General features: G+C 38.2%; 2 protein-coding genes and 1 pseudogene across 2 annotated transcripts; 2 read left to right on the forward strand and 1 right to left on the reverse strand.

Annotated features, from left to right (window-relative positions):
- The first annotated feature begins 1519 nt into the window (after window positions 1–1519).
- Window positions 1520–3008, forward strand: LOC110048487 (adenosine receptor A3-like). The gene has a single exon (XM_020754286.2). The coding sequence runs from the start codon at window positions 1827–1829 to the stop codon at window positions 2739–2741; it is 915 nt and encodes a 304-aa protein (XP_020609945.2). The 5' UTR covers window positions 1520–1826; the 3' UTR covers window positions 2742–3008.
- A 5878-nt stretch (window positions 3009–8886) lies between these two features.
- Window positions 8887–9834, reverse strand: LOC149097110 (melanocortin receptor 4-like). The gene has a single exon (XM_089279933.1). It carries the CDS (start codon window positions 9795–9797, stop codon window positions 8904–8906), a length of 894 nt encoding a protein of 297 aa, XP_089136059.1. The 5' UTR covers window positions 9798–9834; the 3' UTR covers window positions 8887–8903.
- Window positions 9835–14544: 4710 nt separating this feature from the next.
- On the forward strand, window positions 14545–18958 carry LOC110046563 (uncharacterized; annotated as a pseudogene).
- Window positions 18959–19296: the final 338 nt, after the last annotated feature.

Raw genomic sequence — 19296 nt, forward strand, 5'->3', positions numbered from 1 at the left:
AATTTGCCCTCAATTCCTCTGGTGAAAATCACTGAAATAAACTCGTGTAACTTTTGTGAGGTTAACAATGTGTGAAAACGTACTGATGTTGGCCCGTCATTTGTACTCAGGCCTCCTCAGATTAAACGGTCTCCCAGATTCAGTTAGTTGTTGTTAACCTCGAGGTAGAATAAAGTAGGTTTACTACTCGTATCTGCCTCCTGTTGTTCTGTGGCTATCACGCCAGCCACCACTGATACAGTTATTGCTCTCTTGAATTGCTGAAATGAAGCTGATTAAACGGATAATTAACGAAAAGAATATTTCAACAGTCAAGCCGGAGGTATTAAAGAAAACATTAGAAAAATACCTTTATTTTCAATTATAAATTAAGATATGAAGTGTATATAAAGTATCTGCAGCCCTAAAATATTTCTCAGCGTAAAGCGCGACTGTTCTTTTCCTACAGCTTTGTATTAAAATATTTAATAGCCGATGCTATTCTTTCGGTTTTTAAAGTAACTTCTACAAAAAAATTAATGCAATCGAAATGTGGCATTCTAAAGTAAATCGCGGGGAACTTCGATAATTAACTTTTCAGAAGAAACGTCACTGTGAGTTAAGAATAATTGACAAATGGGGACATTTGAAAGCGGAAATGCCAAAAAGCTCGGGCTTTTTTAACAGGTTAGTGTATAGTCCATTAACGATACGTCATCAGTGACATATAAAATTATCAACCCGTTATTAGCTACAAGCTGGAGGCTTTTCTCACTTTTAAGCGTCGACTTCACAACAAGATTTAATTTTCTCAACGTCACAAGACCAATGGCGAACATTCCCAGTTGAACTTGCATAAATCAACATTTCGTCCGTCTGTACTCTTACTTATGATAAAAATCAGCCACCCAGCGCACGAGAAATTAAACAGTTATTATAAAAAATTGGATTTCAGTATGATTTACTACGTATAACAACTAGTTTTTAGATGGAGGACGTTAACAGTGAGTGGATAACGATATGCTGCTATTCTGCTGTTCCTGCTTAAAGTACAGATTCACTAAACTTGATTTTGCAACAGTCGGAAAAGTTTGCTTTCATTTTAGTCGCGTACTTTGTAACGTAGTTGATTATGTCAATGCCAACCCTAGCTCGCGTGCGATGTGTAAACCACACATATTTTGGGTATAGCCACGTGTAAATGGGTACTGATGTAATTTTGTCGCTCTTGAATTGATGAAATAAAGCGCAGTTCTTAGACGTCTTAGCCCAGTCAATATATTTACATACCGTATGACGTCTTATCGACTATAATTCAAATAAAAGTAATTATGAAGGATACTTCAATAACCAAGCTTAAGCCGGATGTGTTATGGGGGAGGTTAAAAAAATATCTTCATTTTTCATTATTAAGACCAAGTGGTATCTGCAGCTGACCTTAACAAGTGACAGAACTTAAAGCGCAACCGTTTTCTTCCAAAAGCTTTGTGCTATGATATGTGGCTAATGCTTTTCTTTCTGTATTTAGTCACATTTTATTTTTAATTACTTCTTAAACGTAACAGTTAGGAAAACATAATGCAGTCGAAATATCATTCTAAAGTAAATCGTAGGCACATCGATAATGAACTTTCCAGAACAAACATGCATTTGCAGCTTCACTGTAAGTGAAAAATAATTGACAGACGGCGGCATTACAAAGCGGAAGTGTCAAAAAGCTCGGGTTATTATCAAAGGTTAGTACACAGTCCATTAACAACCCGTTATTTAGCTACAGAACGAGGTTTTTCTCACTTTTAAGCTTCGTTTTCACAACAAAATTTAATTCTTTCATCGTTGCTAGACCAATGGCCAACATTACTGGAGATACAAACTTCACAAGCAAACTGAACCAAGCACTGAGCTCAGCACCACCTGGCATGCGTGAATTGTTCTCAGCTTTGAACATTTTTCTATCCATCACCGCATCTCTGGGCAATGTTGCCATCCTTATTGCTCTTCATAAAGTTACTTCTATTCATCCTCCGACGAAACTTTTCTTTCGATGTCTGGCGGTCACTGATCTTTGTGTTGGTCTCATTGTGCAACCACTCTCTGCAACCCTCATTACGTCTCCTTTGATAAAGATGAACGTTCGAGGTTTTTTCTATGTTCGCCGAGTACGTCAAACTTTGAGCTGGTGTTTGTGTGCAGTATCTATCTTGACGTCGGTTGCAATTAGTGTGGACAGACTTCTCGCCCTGTTGTTGGGACTGAGATACAGACATGTCGTAATATTAAGGCGAGTTCGTGTAGTTATAATTTGTTTTTGGCTAATTGGCGCTTTAGCTGGATGGACTCGTCAGCAAAGAATTGATTTAGCTTACAAAGGAGCTTTTGTTATTCTCACGCTTTCTCTAGTTACTACGATTTTCTCTTACACGAAGATCCACCTGAAACTACGACATCAACAAGCCCAGCTACATAACAATGTCCCTCAAGGCCCAATGGGAACTGGAGGAGGGACTCCACTGAATATAGCAAGATACAAAAAGTCAGTTTCTAGCATACTGTGGGTGCAGCTGGCTTTAGTTACCTGCTATGTTCCGTTTGGTACAATTGCGCTCATGCCATCTGCAAATGGAGTAGGTTTCTTAGCTTGGAAAGCAACGGAGACTCTAGTCTACCTAAACTCGTCTCTAAACCCAGTCCTGTATTGCTGGAAGATCCGAGAAGTAAAACAAGCAGTAGCAGACACTATTAGACAGCTTTCCTGTTTTTAACAGCTAAATTTATATTTATTCCTTGTAACACCAAAAATTACCTTCTTCAAATTTATTGTGGTTAGTTTGGTAAATTAAATGCTATATTTATTGTGTCGATATTTCGTAGCATAGTTATTTAACACTCGGTGCGTGCGAATACTCTGCCTGGTATGTACCCGATTGTACATATTTAATTATAAGTTATCTGTAATTTATGCGTGTGTCAGTTGCATCCGATCTTGGCTGCTATCAAGATGTCTTCGAGGAGTTCAATTAAAGTTATTTAACGTTACATTGATTATGCTAGTTTTTTTTAAAAAAAAATGTGACTTGTCCGTTTGAAGTCATCTTTCATTAACTTTTAAAAGCTATACTAGGTCCTCGGTTAAAAGAGCAGAAGTCAGAAGTGCTGGACAACAAGAAAAACAGAGAACTACAGGCAAACGTGTTTTTTTCCTATGTCTGGAGTTCGACCGTGATGGACAGACTATGTCAAAATAAAATTTGACCACTGTTACTTTTTAGTTCCTGGAGAACGGCTTGCCTGAAGAATAGGATCGTTAAGTTGTCCGCGGGCTTTTACACTCTCTCTTTACTGCCTTAACTTGCGGCAGCAATCCGTAACCTAGGATAAAGAAAGCAACCCATGTGCTATCTAACATTAGCATGAAGTTTGAAAAGGAATATTTGGAGACAACGGAAGTAAAATGAGCTGGAAGAGAAACGATTTAGAGGTTTATAGATAAACTTCTGTGGGATAAAAGACTTTCTCTATGTGGGAAAGGGAATTTTGATTGTAAGATCGCGAAAAAAGGAAAAAAACCTCAAAAAATGACAAAAAGGTCTAGACAATACAAACAGAAAAGACCAAGGGTCTGTATTTTCCTGGTAAGATCCCGAGTAAGCTTGGTCAAAGAGAGATTTAGCGATGACGAGACCGAAAAAAAAAGAGCGGCCATAAGCTTACATCGCAAAATTCTGAGATTCGATTTATCATTGACTCACCTTTGAAGTATCAGGGAATAAAAGAGGACAAGAGAACTGGAAGAAAAGGAACAAGACTGTTACGGGTTACGGGTTACGGGTTAGTTCATTCTTTTGGTAAACTGAGTAAACCATTAAACAACCGAAAACATCGTCAAAAGTGGAGGCGAGTGATCATTCAGAACAACGCCCGGTTCAATATTTAGAAAATATTTGACCGCAATGATGCAATCTGATTGGTTATAATAAATCTATATGGAAATATTTTAAGGAAAACGACCAATTTTTTAAGTTTGCAAGACATGTTTCGACAGAGCTTCTGTCATCTTCAGTTGAATGAATGATTACAAAGCAAGTTGAATAATAAGTAGGCAAAAATGCTAATTAAGACAAATAGTAACAACAAGAACGTGAAAAGGTGTAAGTTAAAAGGATAATTTTAGATTTACATGGTGTAATTGCTGATTGAGGGAAGGTAGTTCTTTTTGAATATGAATAGCCTCCTTTATCTCCTCCTTTATCAAATTAGTTTTTTCTTCCTTCAAGATAGGTAACCTTTTTGGTGTGAAAGACCCTATCCCCGACGGGCTTCGTTCACGTGTGGTTTATAAGTTTACATGTGCGGGCTGTAATGCCTGTTATGTCGGCGAAACCTCCCGACATTTTTCCACACGCGTACGTGAGCACTTAGCCGTTGATAGGGCCTCTCACATCTTCAAACATCTTCAGAATTCTGAACGTTGTCGCTCATTGTGTTCAATAGACTGCTTTCATATTTTAGATCACGCCACTACCAGCTTTCAACTCAAGATAAAGGAGGCTATTCATATTCAAAAAGAACTACCTTCCCTCAATCAGCAATTACACCATGTAAATCTAAAATTATCCTTTTAACTTACACCTTTTCACGTTCTTGTTGTTACTATTTGTCTTAATTAGCATTTTTGCCTACTTATTATTCAACTTGCTTTGTAATCATTCATTCAACTGAAGATGACAGAAGCTCTGTCGAAACATGTCTTGCAAACTTAAAAAATTGGTCGTTTTCCTTAAAATACTTACATGTCTGCTGCTATCTAGACCTTTTGGAAATCTATATGGGTAGTAATCAAAGATTATGAGTGCGTTCGACGCCGTCACTTTAATATGTATACCTTAAATGATTTCACTAACTGACTATTGCTACCGGATAAAGACTGAGCTAACTCAGGTCGCGACTGGAACTAATCAACGAATGCAATGAAAACATCGTCAAAAGTGGAGGCGAGTGATCATTCAAAACAACGCCCGGTTCAATATTTAGAAAATATTTGACCGGCAATGATGCAATCTGATTGGTTATAATAAATCTATATGGGTAGTAATCAAAGATTATGAGTGCGTTCGACGCCGTCACTTTAATATGTATACCTTAAATGATTTCACTAACTGACTATTGCTACCGGATAAAGACTGAGCGACTGGAAGTAATCAACGAATGCAATCAAACTATAGCCAATAAAATATAGCTGTTCCCATGGTTAACATCCCAAAGCCAAGGCGATTCAAAGTCGTGTTCGTGGACGTATAAAATAAACTATAAACCACGCGGTAGTCTCTAGCTTTAGAAATCCGCTTTATAATGCTCAGACTTGCTCAGACTACTACGAAAACCACGAGTTGCGCGACAGTCTTTACGCATTGACGTATGACGTTATTCAAAACTGCGCAGAAAAAGCAGATGTTTGACGAAAAAGTCTCAAAAGAAGTCACCCTTGAAACCACAGGAGACCCAAGATTATGAACTGCGTTCTGCGAGCCGCATTTTTACGGGGAAATCGATATTTCTATGGAAACAATTAACAAAATATATACAGTATGTCTCCTGTTTTCGCTATTTCTACATTGTGCTACATCACTATGTAACTTGACGTCGATCTATACAGCTAATTGCTTAAAAAACAGTTAAGCTGTGTGATTGTGTATTTCACTCCGTGTCTAACTTCTCTGATCTTCCAACAATACAGGATCGGGTTTAGAGTTTAGTTTAAATAGACTAGAGTCTCCGCAGCTATCCAAGCCATGTCATTTTCTATTCCATTTAAATATAGAACAACAACAGTGCGCCAAGGAACATAGAAAGCAATCAGTACCAGCTGCACCCACTAAATGATAGAAAATGACTTTTTGTATCCTGCTATGTTCATTGGTATACCTCCTCCCTTCTCTTGTCCTCGAGGAACATGATTTTGTACATGAGTTTGTTGATGTCGTAGCTTGAGGTGGTGGATCTTCGTACAACAGAAAATCGCTATTAACGGGGAAAACAGGAAGAAACTAGACAGTGCCATCAAGAAGGTATCTCTGCTCCAAATTCGGATAGTTCCAGCTGAAGCACTAACTATCTAAAAACAAATTATAACTACACTAACACGCCTTAATATTACAACAAGTCTGTAGCTCAGTCCCAGCAACAGGGCGAGAAGTCTGTCCACAGTAATTGCGGGATCAATCCCGATACTGCACCCAAAATCAAACTCGAAGTGCGATTCGCTATGTAAAAACTGTGCAAGACATTCACGTTCATCTTTGTCATACGAAACAAAAACTCGGTTACAAGGAGTGGTTATACCACAAGTCTAATGCAGAGATCGTTTACCGCCGGCCAGACATCGAAAGAAAAGATTCGTCGGAGGATAAACAGAAGAGACTTTGTGGAGAGATAGAACAATGTTCAAAGCTGAAAAAACTCAATCGTGCCCGCTGGTGGTGAGCTAAGTGCTTGGTTCAGTTCGCTTGTGAAGTTTCCATCTCCAGTAATGTTCGCCATTGTTCTTGGGTGGTCAGAAAATTGACGTTGCTGTGACTGAGTGCTGTTAGTTGACTAAAAGCCTCGGTCAGCTTGTCGTTTAAAGTCGAGCTGAGAATTCAATATTTCACTGATAACACATCCAGTTTCCCATTATGACTGTTGTACACGACTGTTCCTTTATTTTTAGTTGTTAGTAGCCCGGTTTTTATTGGTTTATTTATTTGCCCTTTTGTTTATCCTTTGAAGAGAAAGATTTATCAGTTGCAATTGCTTGGGCCTATTAGTCAATATTGTTCTTAGTATACTCAAAGATTAAAAATAAAGCTCGCCGGTTGGTGCGTTCAGGTGTAAAAATATATTCTTATTATGCTTGCAGCCTAATGGGTCCATAATAGCAGAATGATGATTACATATGACCCTGATAGCACTTCCGTGTAACACTAGAATTTTCTAAGTTGAATGGGCCTTGAAATTTCCCCATTTGCCTATTTTCTTTAAATTCTGAAATATCATTTATGGTGAAAAAAATCTGATCTCAGTTTTTCATGAATCGCCTCGCTTACCAATAAAAAGAAAAATAAATTAAATTTGCTATTTTGTCCGTTCTGTAAAGCAATTAATGCTGTAAAAACTCAAAACAATGGCATCTGTTGCATATATTTTTTAACTCTTGGTTGAAGAAAAGGATGGACAGGCGTGTTTTAACCTTTCATGTTCTGCCGTTATCTAAACATGGCGCGCAGCATTTTGGAGTTTAACATAAATTTATTGATACACCAGCTGTGATTGGTTTGACACTTAGCAGAGAGCCAGGGGTGATCATTTATCAGTTAAAATTTTCATAGGAAACTTTAACAACCGTCATAATTTATATTGTTCGGCATTACTTTAGATGAAGACACCTATATGGAAATTAAACTTTGGGAAAAAAGTTACATTTTTAAGGTAACATATCAAACACGAGAGAGCGTGCTTTACCAGATTTCCAAACACCAAGAGGAGAGTTGAAAGTACGACTCGTAGAGGAGGTGATTTTTTTTTTACAAACCTCGAGGTGTTTGGAAATATGGTCAAACGCTGTCTTGGGTGTACAATATATCTTCTCGGTGGAAGCTAAAACTAAGGAGAAAATGGAGAAATAAAATCGAATAAAATCCATGCCAATTGAATTTTAGATATCCAAACACCGTCATGACTTTATGAATTCTTGTTTGGGTTTGAAAGTGATAGATTTGTCGTTTCCTGGAAACAAAAGAGTACCTCTCTACTGATTATGCAAAATAACAACAAACATTGTGCCATTTTTGTCTTAGTTTTTCAGTACAGCATGAATTATGAAACAAGATCAATTGGTAGACAGAAAGAATAGCATCAGCCAAATCAAATGTATCGTCTTAACACGGTTTAAGGAAAGGACACTCCAATTTATGTTTCAGTGATATATTTAACAGGGGTCAAGCCTGGTCGAGTCTCTGATAACACAGTGGTAAACAACTTTCAATCATTTTAACGATGGAAATAAGTCTATTTTCCAAATCCCTTATCGTCGTCCTCATCTGCTCCTATTCACATGTTTGACGAAGAGAATATTTGAATAATTGAAAAATAGACAACATTTTCCGTGTTTTTTATAAAAAAACAATAGATCCTTTCAATCCCTTAATGACAGTTTCTCGCGGACGCGGACATTTTGTGTTCTAAAAGACAAATATTAGCCCAAGAAGTCAAGAGGAAGGACATTCACCGTCAAGAGACTTTAAAAGCTCAAAAATTGTTGAATGAACTGATGAGTGTCAGTGTACAGCTGTCGCAGCTGCGATTCAGTCCGCAAGGGATTTCGCTAAAGCGTGAAGCTTTACTAAATAATACTACTTGATTTGTAGGAGAATAATTGAAAAATATTATTTCAAAGAAATTTAGTTGGAATTCTACCAAAACATTGGCAAATTCCCTCTATGAAACGTGCCTGCAGGATATCATGGTAGTCGTATTCCAAGATGATGAAGTTCATCATCTTGGACTGAATATTTGTTTTGATGAATACAACTACCATGATTTCCTATGAGGAAGAATTGGCCATTAGATTGTACGCTCTCGATTGCTGTGAGATGATAGATGATTCGGCCTTCGGCGTGATTAACTTAGTTGATAGTTGAAATAACCTCAAAGAAATCTCGAGCTCATAATCTAATTAATTGTAAAATAGCAAGAGGGTTTTAATCCGCCCTTCTTTCAAGATTTTGTCTTAACTTATATTTGACTATTATTGGCTGAAACATGAACCGAACGAAGTGATCTTAGCGGTATCTAGACAATCTAATAACCTCTGACAAATCATGGTGGTTTCTCGTAGAGTTTCTCTCAACCACTTCTAATAATTGTTAAATATTTTAAGAACAGTTAAGCTATCTGATAATGCCTTTTACTGCTTGTCTTACTTCTCTGATCTTCCAACAATATAAGATCGGGTTCAAAGATGAGTTTAGGTAGATCAGAGTCTCTGTAGCTAGCCATGTCACGTCGTTTTCTATTTCGTTCAGATAAAGCACGACTACAATACCCCAAGGAGCATAGCAGGCAACTAATGTCAACTGCAACCACAAAATGCTAGAAACTGACTTTCTGTATCGTGCTATGTTTAGTGGAATCATTCCTCCGTTCGCTTGTCCTTGGAGGACACGGTCTTGTACTTGAGTTTTATAATATCTTAGTTTGAGATAGATTCTTGCGTAACAGAATATCGCAATTAACAGACCAAGGGACAAGAGAATAGAGGTTACTTTAAAGGAAATATCCTCTCTCCACACCAACATCGCTCCACATGAAGCACCAATCAACCAAAAACAAATCATAGCTACACGAACTCGCCTTAATGTTACGACATGTCTGTATCTTAGTCCCAACGAGAGGGCGAGAAGTCTGTCCACACCAATCCCAGTCGATGTTAAAGCAGATACTCCGCACAAAATCCAAGCAGAAGCACTTCTGAGACTTTTTGTTAACAAGATATTCATGTTGATCTTGATTATACGGGACATAATCTCGGTTGCATAAATTGGTTGTATAAATAGCCCAACGCAAAGATCAGTGACCGCCAGACAGCGAAAGAAAAGTTTCGTCGGAGGATAAATAGAAGAGACTTTATAAAGTGCGATAAGGATCACAGCATTGCTCACAGATGCGGTGATGGAAAGAAAAACGTTGAAGGCTAAAAAAAATGCAAGTATGCCAGTTGGTGGGTCACTTAGAGCTTGGTTCAGTTTGCTTGTGAAGTTTACATCTTCAGTAATGTTTGCCATTGTTCTTGGTTGTTCAGAAAATCGAAGTTGCCATGAAGAGCGCTGTTAGGTCTGAGAATTTTATATGTCGCTGATAACTGTTTTACGTCCATGTGAATACATACAATGTTTAACATTTAGAGGAGACGTTTTGTGATTGGATTGCGAACTCATGCTTGTGCTGCAAAATGATCGTCGTGGTAGATATGTCAGTTGCTTCGATGCATTTGTCAACATTGCCTCGTGTTAATTTCCACCATGCGAAAAGACAAAAAGAAAAGGATTGCGATAATGCGCAGTTGCTAAGAGAGAATGAAATAATGAGCAAAAAGAATAAAATTTAAGTGAGAACGAATTATATCGGTAGCCCAGAGGCTAAGGAAACGAACGGGACTTTTTCAGTTATGGTTTATGAATTAATATAACAGCTGAAAATAGTTTGTCCTCTTTGCAGTAAGCCTATTTTTCTAATTCGTTCATTAAAATCTTTCATTTTGAATATAACGAGTACATGAACGGAAGAATTATTGCGTATGCTGAAAAAAAAGTTTAATTCAAGAACACAGAATTATATCAGCATACATTCCTATCAAGATAATGCCGTTATGCCGGCTACGATAATTTTTTTGAGACGTGGGCGGGTTTTTTCTCCCTAATTCGCCGGCGGTAATTTATGTTCGCTAAAAATTTGCATATTGCTCAATACATGAGACTCAATACAGCAAATATTTATTTATCAGAACTTCACCATGTATTAACTAAATGGAAGTTCATTAAATTGAGAAATGACTGCATGTTACCTAGTTCAGATCGAAGTACCTGCATAGGAAGGAAAAACATTTAATTGGTATAGTGAAGTTAAATTTTCAGTATATTTTACTCTGAACAGTGCGCCCTTTTAGAACTGTGAAAATGGGAAGCTGATACTAAGGGATTGTGAATGGTATTTTCAATTCTACTCTTTTCACGAATAGGTTATAATTGGCGAGGAGTGCCTGACAAGCCATACCAACCTCTGCGTTAGGAGACTAATGTTTTGTAGGCGAGTTTGTCTTGTTGTTATAATTTCGTTGCACGTTTCTTTGTAAAAATTGGCAAGTTTCAATTAGTTCGAAACGGATTCTTATGAAACGCCGCATATTTAAAAACTATGACCTGACAAATTCATCTATGGAGGTGGATTCTTTTTCATATGAAAAATACGAAGAATCGAAGAATTGATAATGCACGACAGTCGAAAACTAAAGTCCTCAAAATGTACATCAGGGAAGTGCAGTACGCTGGTGACATCATCCTTATCCAATAATGAGCCGTAAATGGCTTGACACAACTCGCACGACCCGTACAGGTCGTGAAATAGTACTCAAAAGACGTTGAACACAATTTGTATATTCTTCGTTCTAGACGCGTGAGATCCCAAAAGCGCTAAACACAATGTTTATTTTTAGTTCTAAAAGCGTGTGAGCCTAGGTATACTGTGATATGCCTGCCATCCAGATTGGGTCAGCAGTTTGTATGATGCAGCAAAACCCCGTGACGTAGCAACAAACAGCAACGTGCAGCGGTACTCTAACTCTCCATTCAAACGGGTCAGACGTTTCAACAACTTGTGTCTGCAATAAGCAAGTCTCATCACTACCACATCCACCGTCACCACTACCATGCACCATACCCATCACCATCATTATTATCATCGTGTCCCTTATGATGTCTCCTAAAGTTTTAGTCACATTCAGAGTGGTGTCATTCTGGAATTTCATTTACATTTTCCGATGGGCATTCGCGCTCCTTAAACATAACCTGAGTCCTTCGGGACCTTCGGCTAAATTTGTCAACTTCACGCCGTTCTCATTCTGTCCCATTCAGATTAAACAAACCATGGACTGTTTTGTGCTTTTTTGTACCTCTTTGTTGTTTTCCTACGTAAATGTCTGCATATTTCGGATGTTCCCACACTGCAATATATCACCTTGCTTTACTATGTCGATCTATAAAGATAATGTGACTAATTTATTAAAAGCTGTAAAGCATTTTGATTGTGTGTTTCACTGATTGTTTCACTTCTTGGATCTTCCAACAATACAGAATGAGGTTTAGAGATGAGATAAAGTAGACTAGAGTCGCTGCAGTTATCCGAGCCAAGTCATTTGTTAATCCGATTACATATACAGCAGCCATGGATCCAAGGAGTATAGCGCTGACAGGTTACTGGCCAATGGCACTGAGCTGCACCCACAAAATGCTAGGAACTGGCTTTTTGTATGTTGCTATATATGTTTAGTGGTATTTTCCCTTGGTTCGGTTGTCCTTGCGAAAAATGTTTATTATAACTGCTTCAACTTTTTGACGTCGCAGTTTGAAGTAGATCCTTGCGTAACAGAAAATCGAAATTGCTAGAGAAAGTGTTAAGAGAAAAGAAGTTATTTCGATGGCGATGTCTTTTCCCACAACCAGATTGATTGGTCCAGGTTGATCCAAGTGAAGCACCAATTAACCGAAAACAAATTATAACTACACGAACTCGCCTTAATGTTACGACATGTCTGTATCTCAGTCCCAACAACAGGGGGAGGAGTCTGTCCACACTAATTGCGGCTGACGTCAAGACAGATACTCCATAAAAGAATCCAGCTTAAAGTATTTCGAACTCGGTAAACAAAGGTATAATTATTCTTGCTGATCGACGGAAACATAATGTAGTTTGCGTGGAGCGGTTGCACAAAAAGGCCGACACAAAGATCAGTGATCGCCAGACATCGAAAAAAAAGTCTGGTCGGAGGAAAAATAGACACTGTATGAAGAGCAATAAGGATCAGAACATTGCCCAGAGATGCGATGATGGATAGAAAAAATTAATGTTTAAAACAAACAAGTAAAAAAATAAATAACCTAAGGAAAAATAAGAAATAACAATACCTAAACATAGGCACGCAAGGCGTGCAAGAGTTATTTTTTTGTGAACTGAAAGGCTGCGGAGATAGCAGAATTCATGGGACTCTATATATAGTAATGATTTGGTTAATTTGACCAGTGTCTTTGGTTACGATGTACAGCAAGAAAGAAGCTGAGAATTTATGATGTAGATAAAATGTTACATTGGTAATGGTAAGATTTAGCAAATAGTAAGCCATAAAATTTTGCTTAAAATTGTATGGCTGACTGGTTTATATTGAGGGTAGAAACAGGCGAACTGAAGACTAATGGTCTTGTTTATTTTAAGTTTTCGTAAGAGGGTATGTATGAAACATAGGCACATTGAGCGTGCAGGAGTGTTTTCTTGGAATAGATGGGCTGGTGTAGTACGAGAGTGGGTGTGTTTTTGTGTGGGTTTTTCAGTTGTTGCGCACAAAAAGGGCCTAAATATAGGTGAAGGATAGAAAATATATTGTTTTACTCTTCATTTGTGTTGTTTTTTATATAGATAGATAGATATATACGTTGTCTTAGTGAGATACCGAAAGTTGAAGGAGAACATCAAGGGTACAAATGTTACCAACCGTTGGAGTGGTGTAGTCTTGTTAACCCTACTTTACACTGATTTATTAACGATACAATGAAAATTATATATTTTTTTGTAGCCTCCTTTCAGTCGAAGATAAATCTAACTTGTTTTTCAGCAGCGACAACGAAATTCAGAACGCGATGAGTCGTTCTATCTTGTTCGCGCCATTTAGAGTTTGGGGCGTCGACGGCGCCGTAAAATTTCAAAAGATATTTTCACTCTAGGTTTCGCTTTGGCTTTCAGTGATGATGGTGCTAAATGGTTTAAAATTAGTTTAATCGCTGTTCAAAAGGTTTACATAGTAGGTGTGGTGTTAATTCATTTTAATGTGAAAGATTTTCTATAACGTAGTCTTGGCCGCAGCGAGCAATTGTTCATTCGTGTTCTTGAGGAGATTTTTCAACAAGGTGCGACGCTTTCAGAATTGGGCACACTACCTACAATAATTTGGATTTTTTTTTTCTATCATAGTTTTGTTCGTCGTTTTCAGGATATTACCGCCGGATATTGCTGGAGAACATGATATCGTTGCTGGTTTATTTTGGTTTCGACACATCCCAAACTCCGATAGGATCATGCCAGCATAGACAACACTCATACAAGGCCGCCTCAAACTTTTATAAGTTAATAGTTATGTCCGATATTCCGAGAGACACGTAACTAGCCTTTTCCATAGTTTCTCCTCTCTTGCTCCGGAAGGGCGGGAAGATGAGAAATCGTGGGAACTAGGTTCTCTTGGACCAAGATTGTTGTTTTGTAGGGGCGTTAAGAAGAGCCATTTTTAATGGCTTTACAAAGAGCCTATTTAAGTTTTTAGAAGTTTTCTTGAAGTTTTGTTACGAGGAAGAAATACTTGTTTTGTAAGTTTCTGGTTGTACAAAATAACTCAGTATTTTTGGAATTAGAGAAGGTTATAATAGTTTCATCAGCAGTGGGAATTGCGAATATCTTTTTTCTGTAATTTGAGTGCATTGGTATTAAGACTTACCCATTCGGGTATTGTGTCACTTTTCGGGCAAGAAGGTCATTGTTTACTTTCTCTTTCTTCTTCTGAGTTCGAAGATTGCCGTAGGTTTGCGCTTGGCTTGGCTATAAGATTGAAATTCACGATTTGATTCATAAGGAAATTTCAAATGAACTTCGAAAGTAGTTTGTCAAACAAAATTGGGAAATGAATTGTTAGTGCAATTATATTTTCAATGTTGGTTTTTATTATTTAAAAGTCAAGAAAAACGTATTTCTTACATGGCTGTATCTTGCGGGTTATGTTGAAGAAAAAGGGTGAAAAACGATAGAGTTTGGCGGCAGACATAGCTGTCGAGCCTCTACAAAGGAACATTCGGCCAGGAATTTGTTAGAATGTCGAGGCAATTAAACACAAAAGATTGATGTTTTTCATGGTTTTAATGAGAACAAAATGGGTGATTTAATATTACAATTTATTTTTAATATCTTAAAACGGTTCCAGTTGTGTTCAATGTCACGTAAAAATCAAGTAAACGCAACTTGTAACTTACGGGGGAAAATGACAGCTCACTATTGTTATATGTCATTTAAGAGGGCACTTCGATTAACTGTTTTCGGTGGTGTCAAAGTAAATGCTTTTTACGATGTCTGAGGTTTTGCTGCAGTGGAGGGTGATGTTTCGTAGTTCGAACAATTGTTTATAAATTTTTTCTTGCGGGGATTGGAGGTTGACATCGGTGGATGAGTGGCTGAGCATTTCTAGAAGGAGTGGGGTGAAGACCTTGAGCCACAGAAGCTCGTGCTTGTTGTCTCGTACGGCGATGCGTACTGAGGCGTTGGTTTTGCAGGAAGATGCCGGTTGAAATGCATTGCAATTAGGGCATTTCAGGACGGTGTTTAAAGCGGATGTCGCTTCAGGTAACTGATTTTGGCACTTAGAGCAGGAAAGCCAGGTCTTGAAAGTATCTGCGAGGCGAATTCTGTCAGCAGTGATCATTTTGGGGTCGAAGAAACTGTTAAAGAATTCGTTGGTGGGCGGAGTGTAATGTCCGTCGGCTGGAGTGATGGTTGTGGACGGAGTGGTTGTCAGGTACTTTTGGGAGTCGTATTGTTTTACACGGACGTGCGTAATGGAGTAAGAGTTTTCATTGGCAACTTGTTTGATGAGGTCTCCCCAGAGTGTGAGGGGAATAGTGCCAGAGTTGTCCGTGATGGTGCAGCGGTCCAGCATGGGAACGAGAAAGCCGTTTTTCATAATGACATCGCGAATGGAATCGGTACGAAGTGTGAGGATTCCTTTGACTGTAGCCAACTGATTTTCGTGTAACAGGCGCACGTTGTCAATGGTGGTTAGGACTGGCTGGTCTTCTGTGGGTGCGGTGTCATCGTAGTGGAATGTTATGTCATCGTTGTTGACGGGTTCAATGGGAGACTTTTTTCCGAGAATCAGATGTCGTTCGGAGGGGTCGAGAAGACTGGGCTTTTCTGTGATGTCGAGAAGACTGATTGGTTGTCTGGAGTCTTGGAAGCCTGCGATGAGGCTTTGTTTGTTAGTATCGTAACAGACGGCTCGTCGTTTGCGGGTGTCACTAACTTGCAATGAAAAGTTAAAGTAGTTTGTGGATCCTGATCTGCTCTGCATCGTCTTAGTTACGTTGTGCACGTAGCCTTTGAGGTGCAGTTGATTCATGGTTTGTGACTGTTTATAGGTGAAGGCGAGTTGAGTGAGGAGTATAGCACAGAGACTGTTTTAAAATGTTTTATTGTGCTATGGAAAGAACGTTTTATTGAGTATGGATGGATCGAAATTCACCAATCAGGTGGCTAAATAAGATGTTTTTGCGAGTGACCAATGGGAGTAGGGAAATAGTAACCAGTGGGATCGCTGTGATGTAAATTAGATTAGGTTTGGTGTAAACATGGTACATTTTATCACGTACTTGGATATGATAGTACAAAGTTTAATGTGGAGATCAGGAAATGTGGTTGGTGGAATCTAATTTGAACACGTGAAGGGGTGTGGAGGTAGGCATGGTTTTCGTGACGTTTGGGATGATAATGATGTCGTAAGAAGAAAGTAAATTATGGAACGGAAAATAAGAGAAAAGAAAATGGAATCAATGATTAGGACTAAGTGGTGGAAAGAGCAGAAAAGAATACCGTTTTCGTTGAAAGGGTTTGGAAGGAAAACTGGCGAGAAGTATAGTATATATTGTGTGCGTTTTTGAAGAAAAAGCAAGTGTCATGTTACATGGGTTTTGGAAGAAAAACAAAAGTGTCATGTTACATGGGTTTTGGAAGGAAAACAAAAGTGTCATGTTACATGGGTTTTAGAAGAAAAACAAAAGTGTCATGTTACATGGGTTTTAGAAGAAAAACAAAAGTGTCATGTTACGTGGGTTTTAGAAGAAAAACAAAAGTGTCATGTTACATGGGTTTTGGAAAACAAAAGTTTATGTTACATGGGCTTTCATAAGAATAGAGCACATCGGGTGTGTGATTGGCTGTGATTAGTTTTGAACTTTGTTCGTGTTTATGGAGTACGTGATAAAATTTAAGTTATTTATTTGTAATAAAATCTTAATAATTCCGCTGAATGATTATTGGTTTTTATTTAGCAGTGGTGATTGGCTAGTTTTCATTTGAGTTGTGTTTTCCTTGTTCTTATTGGCGAATTTCGATCTGCACATTGTTTATAAAGGGTTGGATCGTAAGAAAAAGTTAAGTCAGAGCATTCATCAGTTAAGCAGTGTGATATCACGGAAGATAATATAAGTAGGACATGAACAATCAGGTGCGGTTGAAAGGGTACGTACATAATGTCAGACGTGCGAAGAGCGGAACAGGATCGTTTCGTTGCTTCAATTTTTCGTTGCAAGTGAGCGAAAGTTGTAAACGGCAAGTAGTGTGCTTTGATCCTAGTAAGGAAAAGCTTCTTAAGAGGTACCAGGATTCGAGAGACCCTGTGAAGTTGCTTAACTTCAGTAAAAGGAGGAGTGGTGAAAGTGTCTTAGAAGAGGATATTATTCTTTCAAAGAGGTCTCGCATCGAGTCTGTGAGCAACAACGATATTGTCTTTGAATATGATGAGGGTACTTCTCAGGAAGCTGAGCGAACATATAAAACTATAGGAACAATTGAGTCGTTGAGAGAAAGTGAGATGATTTCAGTGAAGGGATGTTTGAGTCTCCGTGCAGATCGTGTTCGCGAGGTCGTTATGAAAAATGGCTCCGTTGTTACTATGCTGGACCGGTGCGCCATAAGAGACGATAGTGGAACTATACGCCTGACGCTGTAGGGAGACATCATCCAGGAAGTCAGGAATCATAGCTGCTATAGTTTTGAAAATGTCCTTGTAAAGTTCTACGATTTTCAGAGATACCTTACGACAACTCACAGTGCTAGGATCACGCCGACAGAAGAAAAGTTCCCACATATAAGCGAACAATTGTTCGATAGTCTGTTTGATGTCGGAAGAATTTCGGTTGAGAAGATAGGTTTCGCACAACAGTTAAAGAAATGGCTGTCGTGTTGTGAATGCGGAAAGCACTTAAGTGATGTTACGTCGATGCTAGAGAGAAGCGTCAAATGCGATAAGTGTAAAACAGTCCAACCGGTGTCTTCCTGCAGTATGAAGGCTTCTGCTCGGATTGCAATACGAGGCAGCGACCATGAACTTATTTGGCTCAAGGCCTTCACCCCAGTTCTTGAGGAAATGTTGAATCAACCAGCACCTGATGTCACACTTCAGTCTTCGGAAGAAGAGATCTACGAGCAACTGTTTGAACAGCGAAATTTTATAGTTGAGTATGATAAAAGTTCAATGGTGATAAAGAACATTTATTTTGAGTCGTTGTGATTTTTAAGGGAACATTGTACATTTCGATGATATCGTTTATGTAGTAGTAGTATTGATCCGCAGGCTGACTTTTTATAGGTCAGTTGACAACTGAAAATGAAATAAATTGTTTCGATTTGTGCATTGTTTATAAAAAGCTGAATAGTCGGTGAGAAAAAGTCAAGTTAAAGTATTCACGTCATTAGTTAGCCTTGTGATAATAAGTAGTACATGGATACTAAGGTGCGGTTGAAAGGTTGTTACATAATTGCTTCAATTTCTCTTTGCAAGTGAGCGAAAGTTTTAAACGGCGAATAGTACGCTATGATCCTAGTTACGAAAAACGTCTTGAGGGGTATCAGGATTCGAGAGAATCTGTCAAGTTGTTCTACTTCAGTAAAAGAACGTGTGGTGAAACTGTCTTAGAAATTGTGAAGAATCAACGATATTTTCTTCGAATGTTACGATAGTACTTCTCAGAAAGCTGAGCGAACATTTACAATTATCGAGTCGTTGAGAGAAGGTGAGATGATTTCATTGAAGGGATGTCTTCGCGTACATTGTGTTCACCTTCGTTGATGGTTTTGTTGTTGCTACAATCTTCGGAAGAATAGATTTACGAATAATTTTTTGGCTAGCTAAATTTTAATATTGAGTATGAGAAAAGTTCGATTATTGTTATGAAGTTGAAGTTATACTGTGGTGTTTTGCAGTAGTAGAATTCGCAGGCCCTGCGGTTTATAGGTTAGTTGACAACTGATAGTATTATAAATTGTGTCGACGATGTATAATAAAGTTGCAATGATATACAAATATTATATTGTGGTTGGGTTATTGTCAATATGTTTGTTTTATTAAAAGAATGTTACGAGAGAGTTTATTTGTTGTGGTGGCTTTCTTAGATAAGAGATGAGCAAATCTCTGTAGCATAATGGGAGTTGAAGGCCTCGAAGTCATAATTTTGTCCAAAAATCTGCGGGTTATGTGTAAGATTTCAAATTACTATGACCATTACGTGAGTAGTGAAAAGGTAAAATAAATTAACAGGTAGTAATTTTTGAGGGTATACATAATGTAACATTATCCCGAAATTTAACATTGAAAAATTTAAATTTAAATTGAAAAGCCCCAGCCAACTACCAACAGAGAAAATGGTAGGAGTGAGGACCAATGTGAATACTACATTAGAGCGCTACACGGCTCTGTAATATCTG

Source organism: Orbicella faveolata, unplaced genomic scaffold (genome assembly GCF_042242905.1).
Source record: "Orbicella faveolata isolate gen_17 unplaced genomic scaffold, um_ofav_v1 contig_47, whole genome shotgun sequence".
Classification (NCBI taxonomy): Eukaryota; Metazoa; Cnidaria; class Anthozoa; order Scleractinia; family Merulinidae; genus Orbicella; species Orbicella faveolata.

Coding starts and splice junctions, on each gene's coding strand:
- LOC110048487 (XM_020754286.2), top strand. CDS start 1,827: ATGGCCAACATTACTGGAGATACAAACTTCACAAGCAAACTGAACCAA.
- LOC149097110 (XM_089279933.1), bottom strand. CDS start 9,797: ATGGCAAACATTACTGAAGATGTAAACTTCACAAGCAAACTGAACCAA.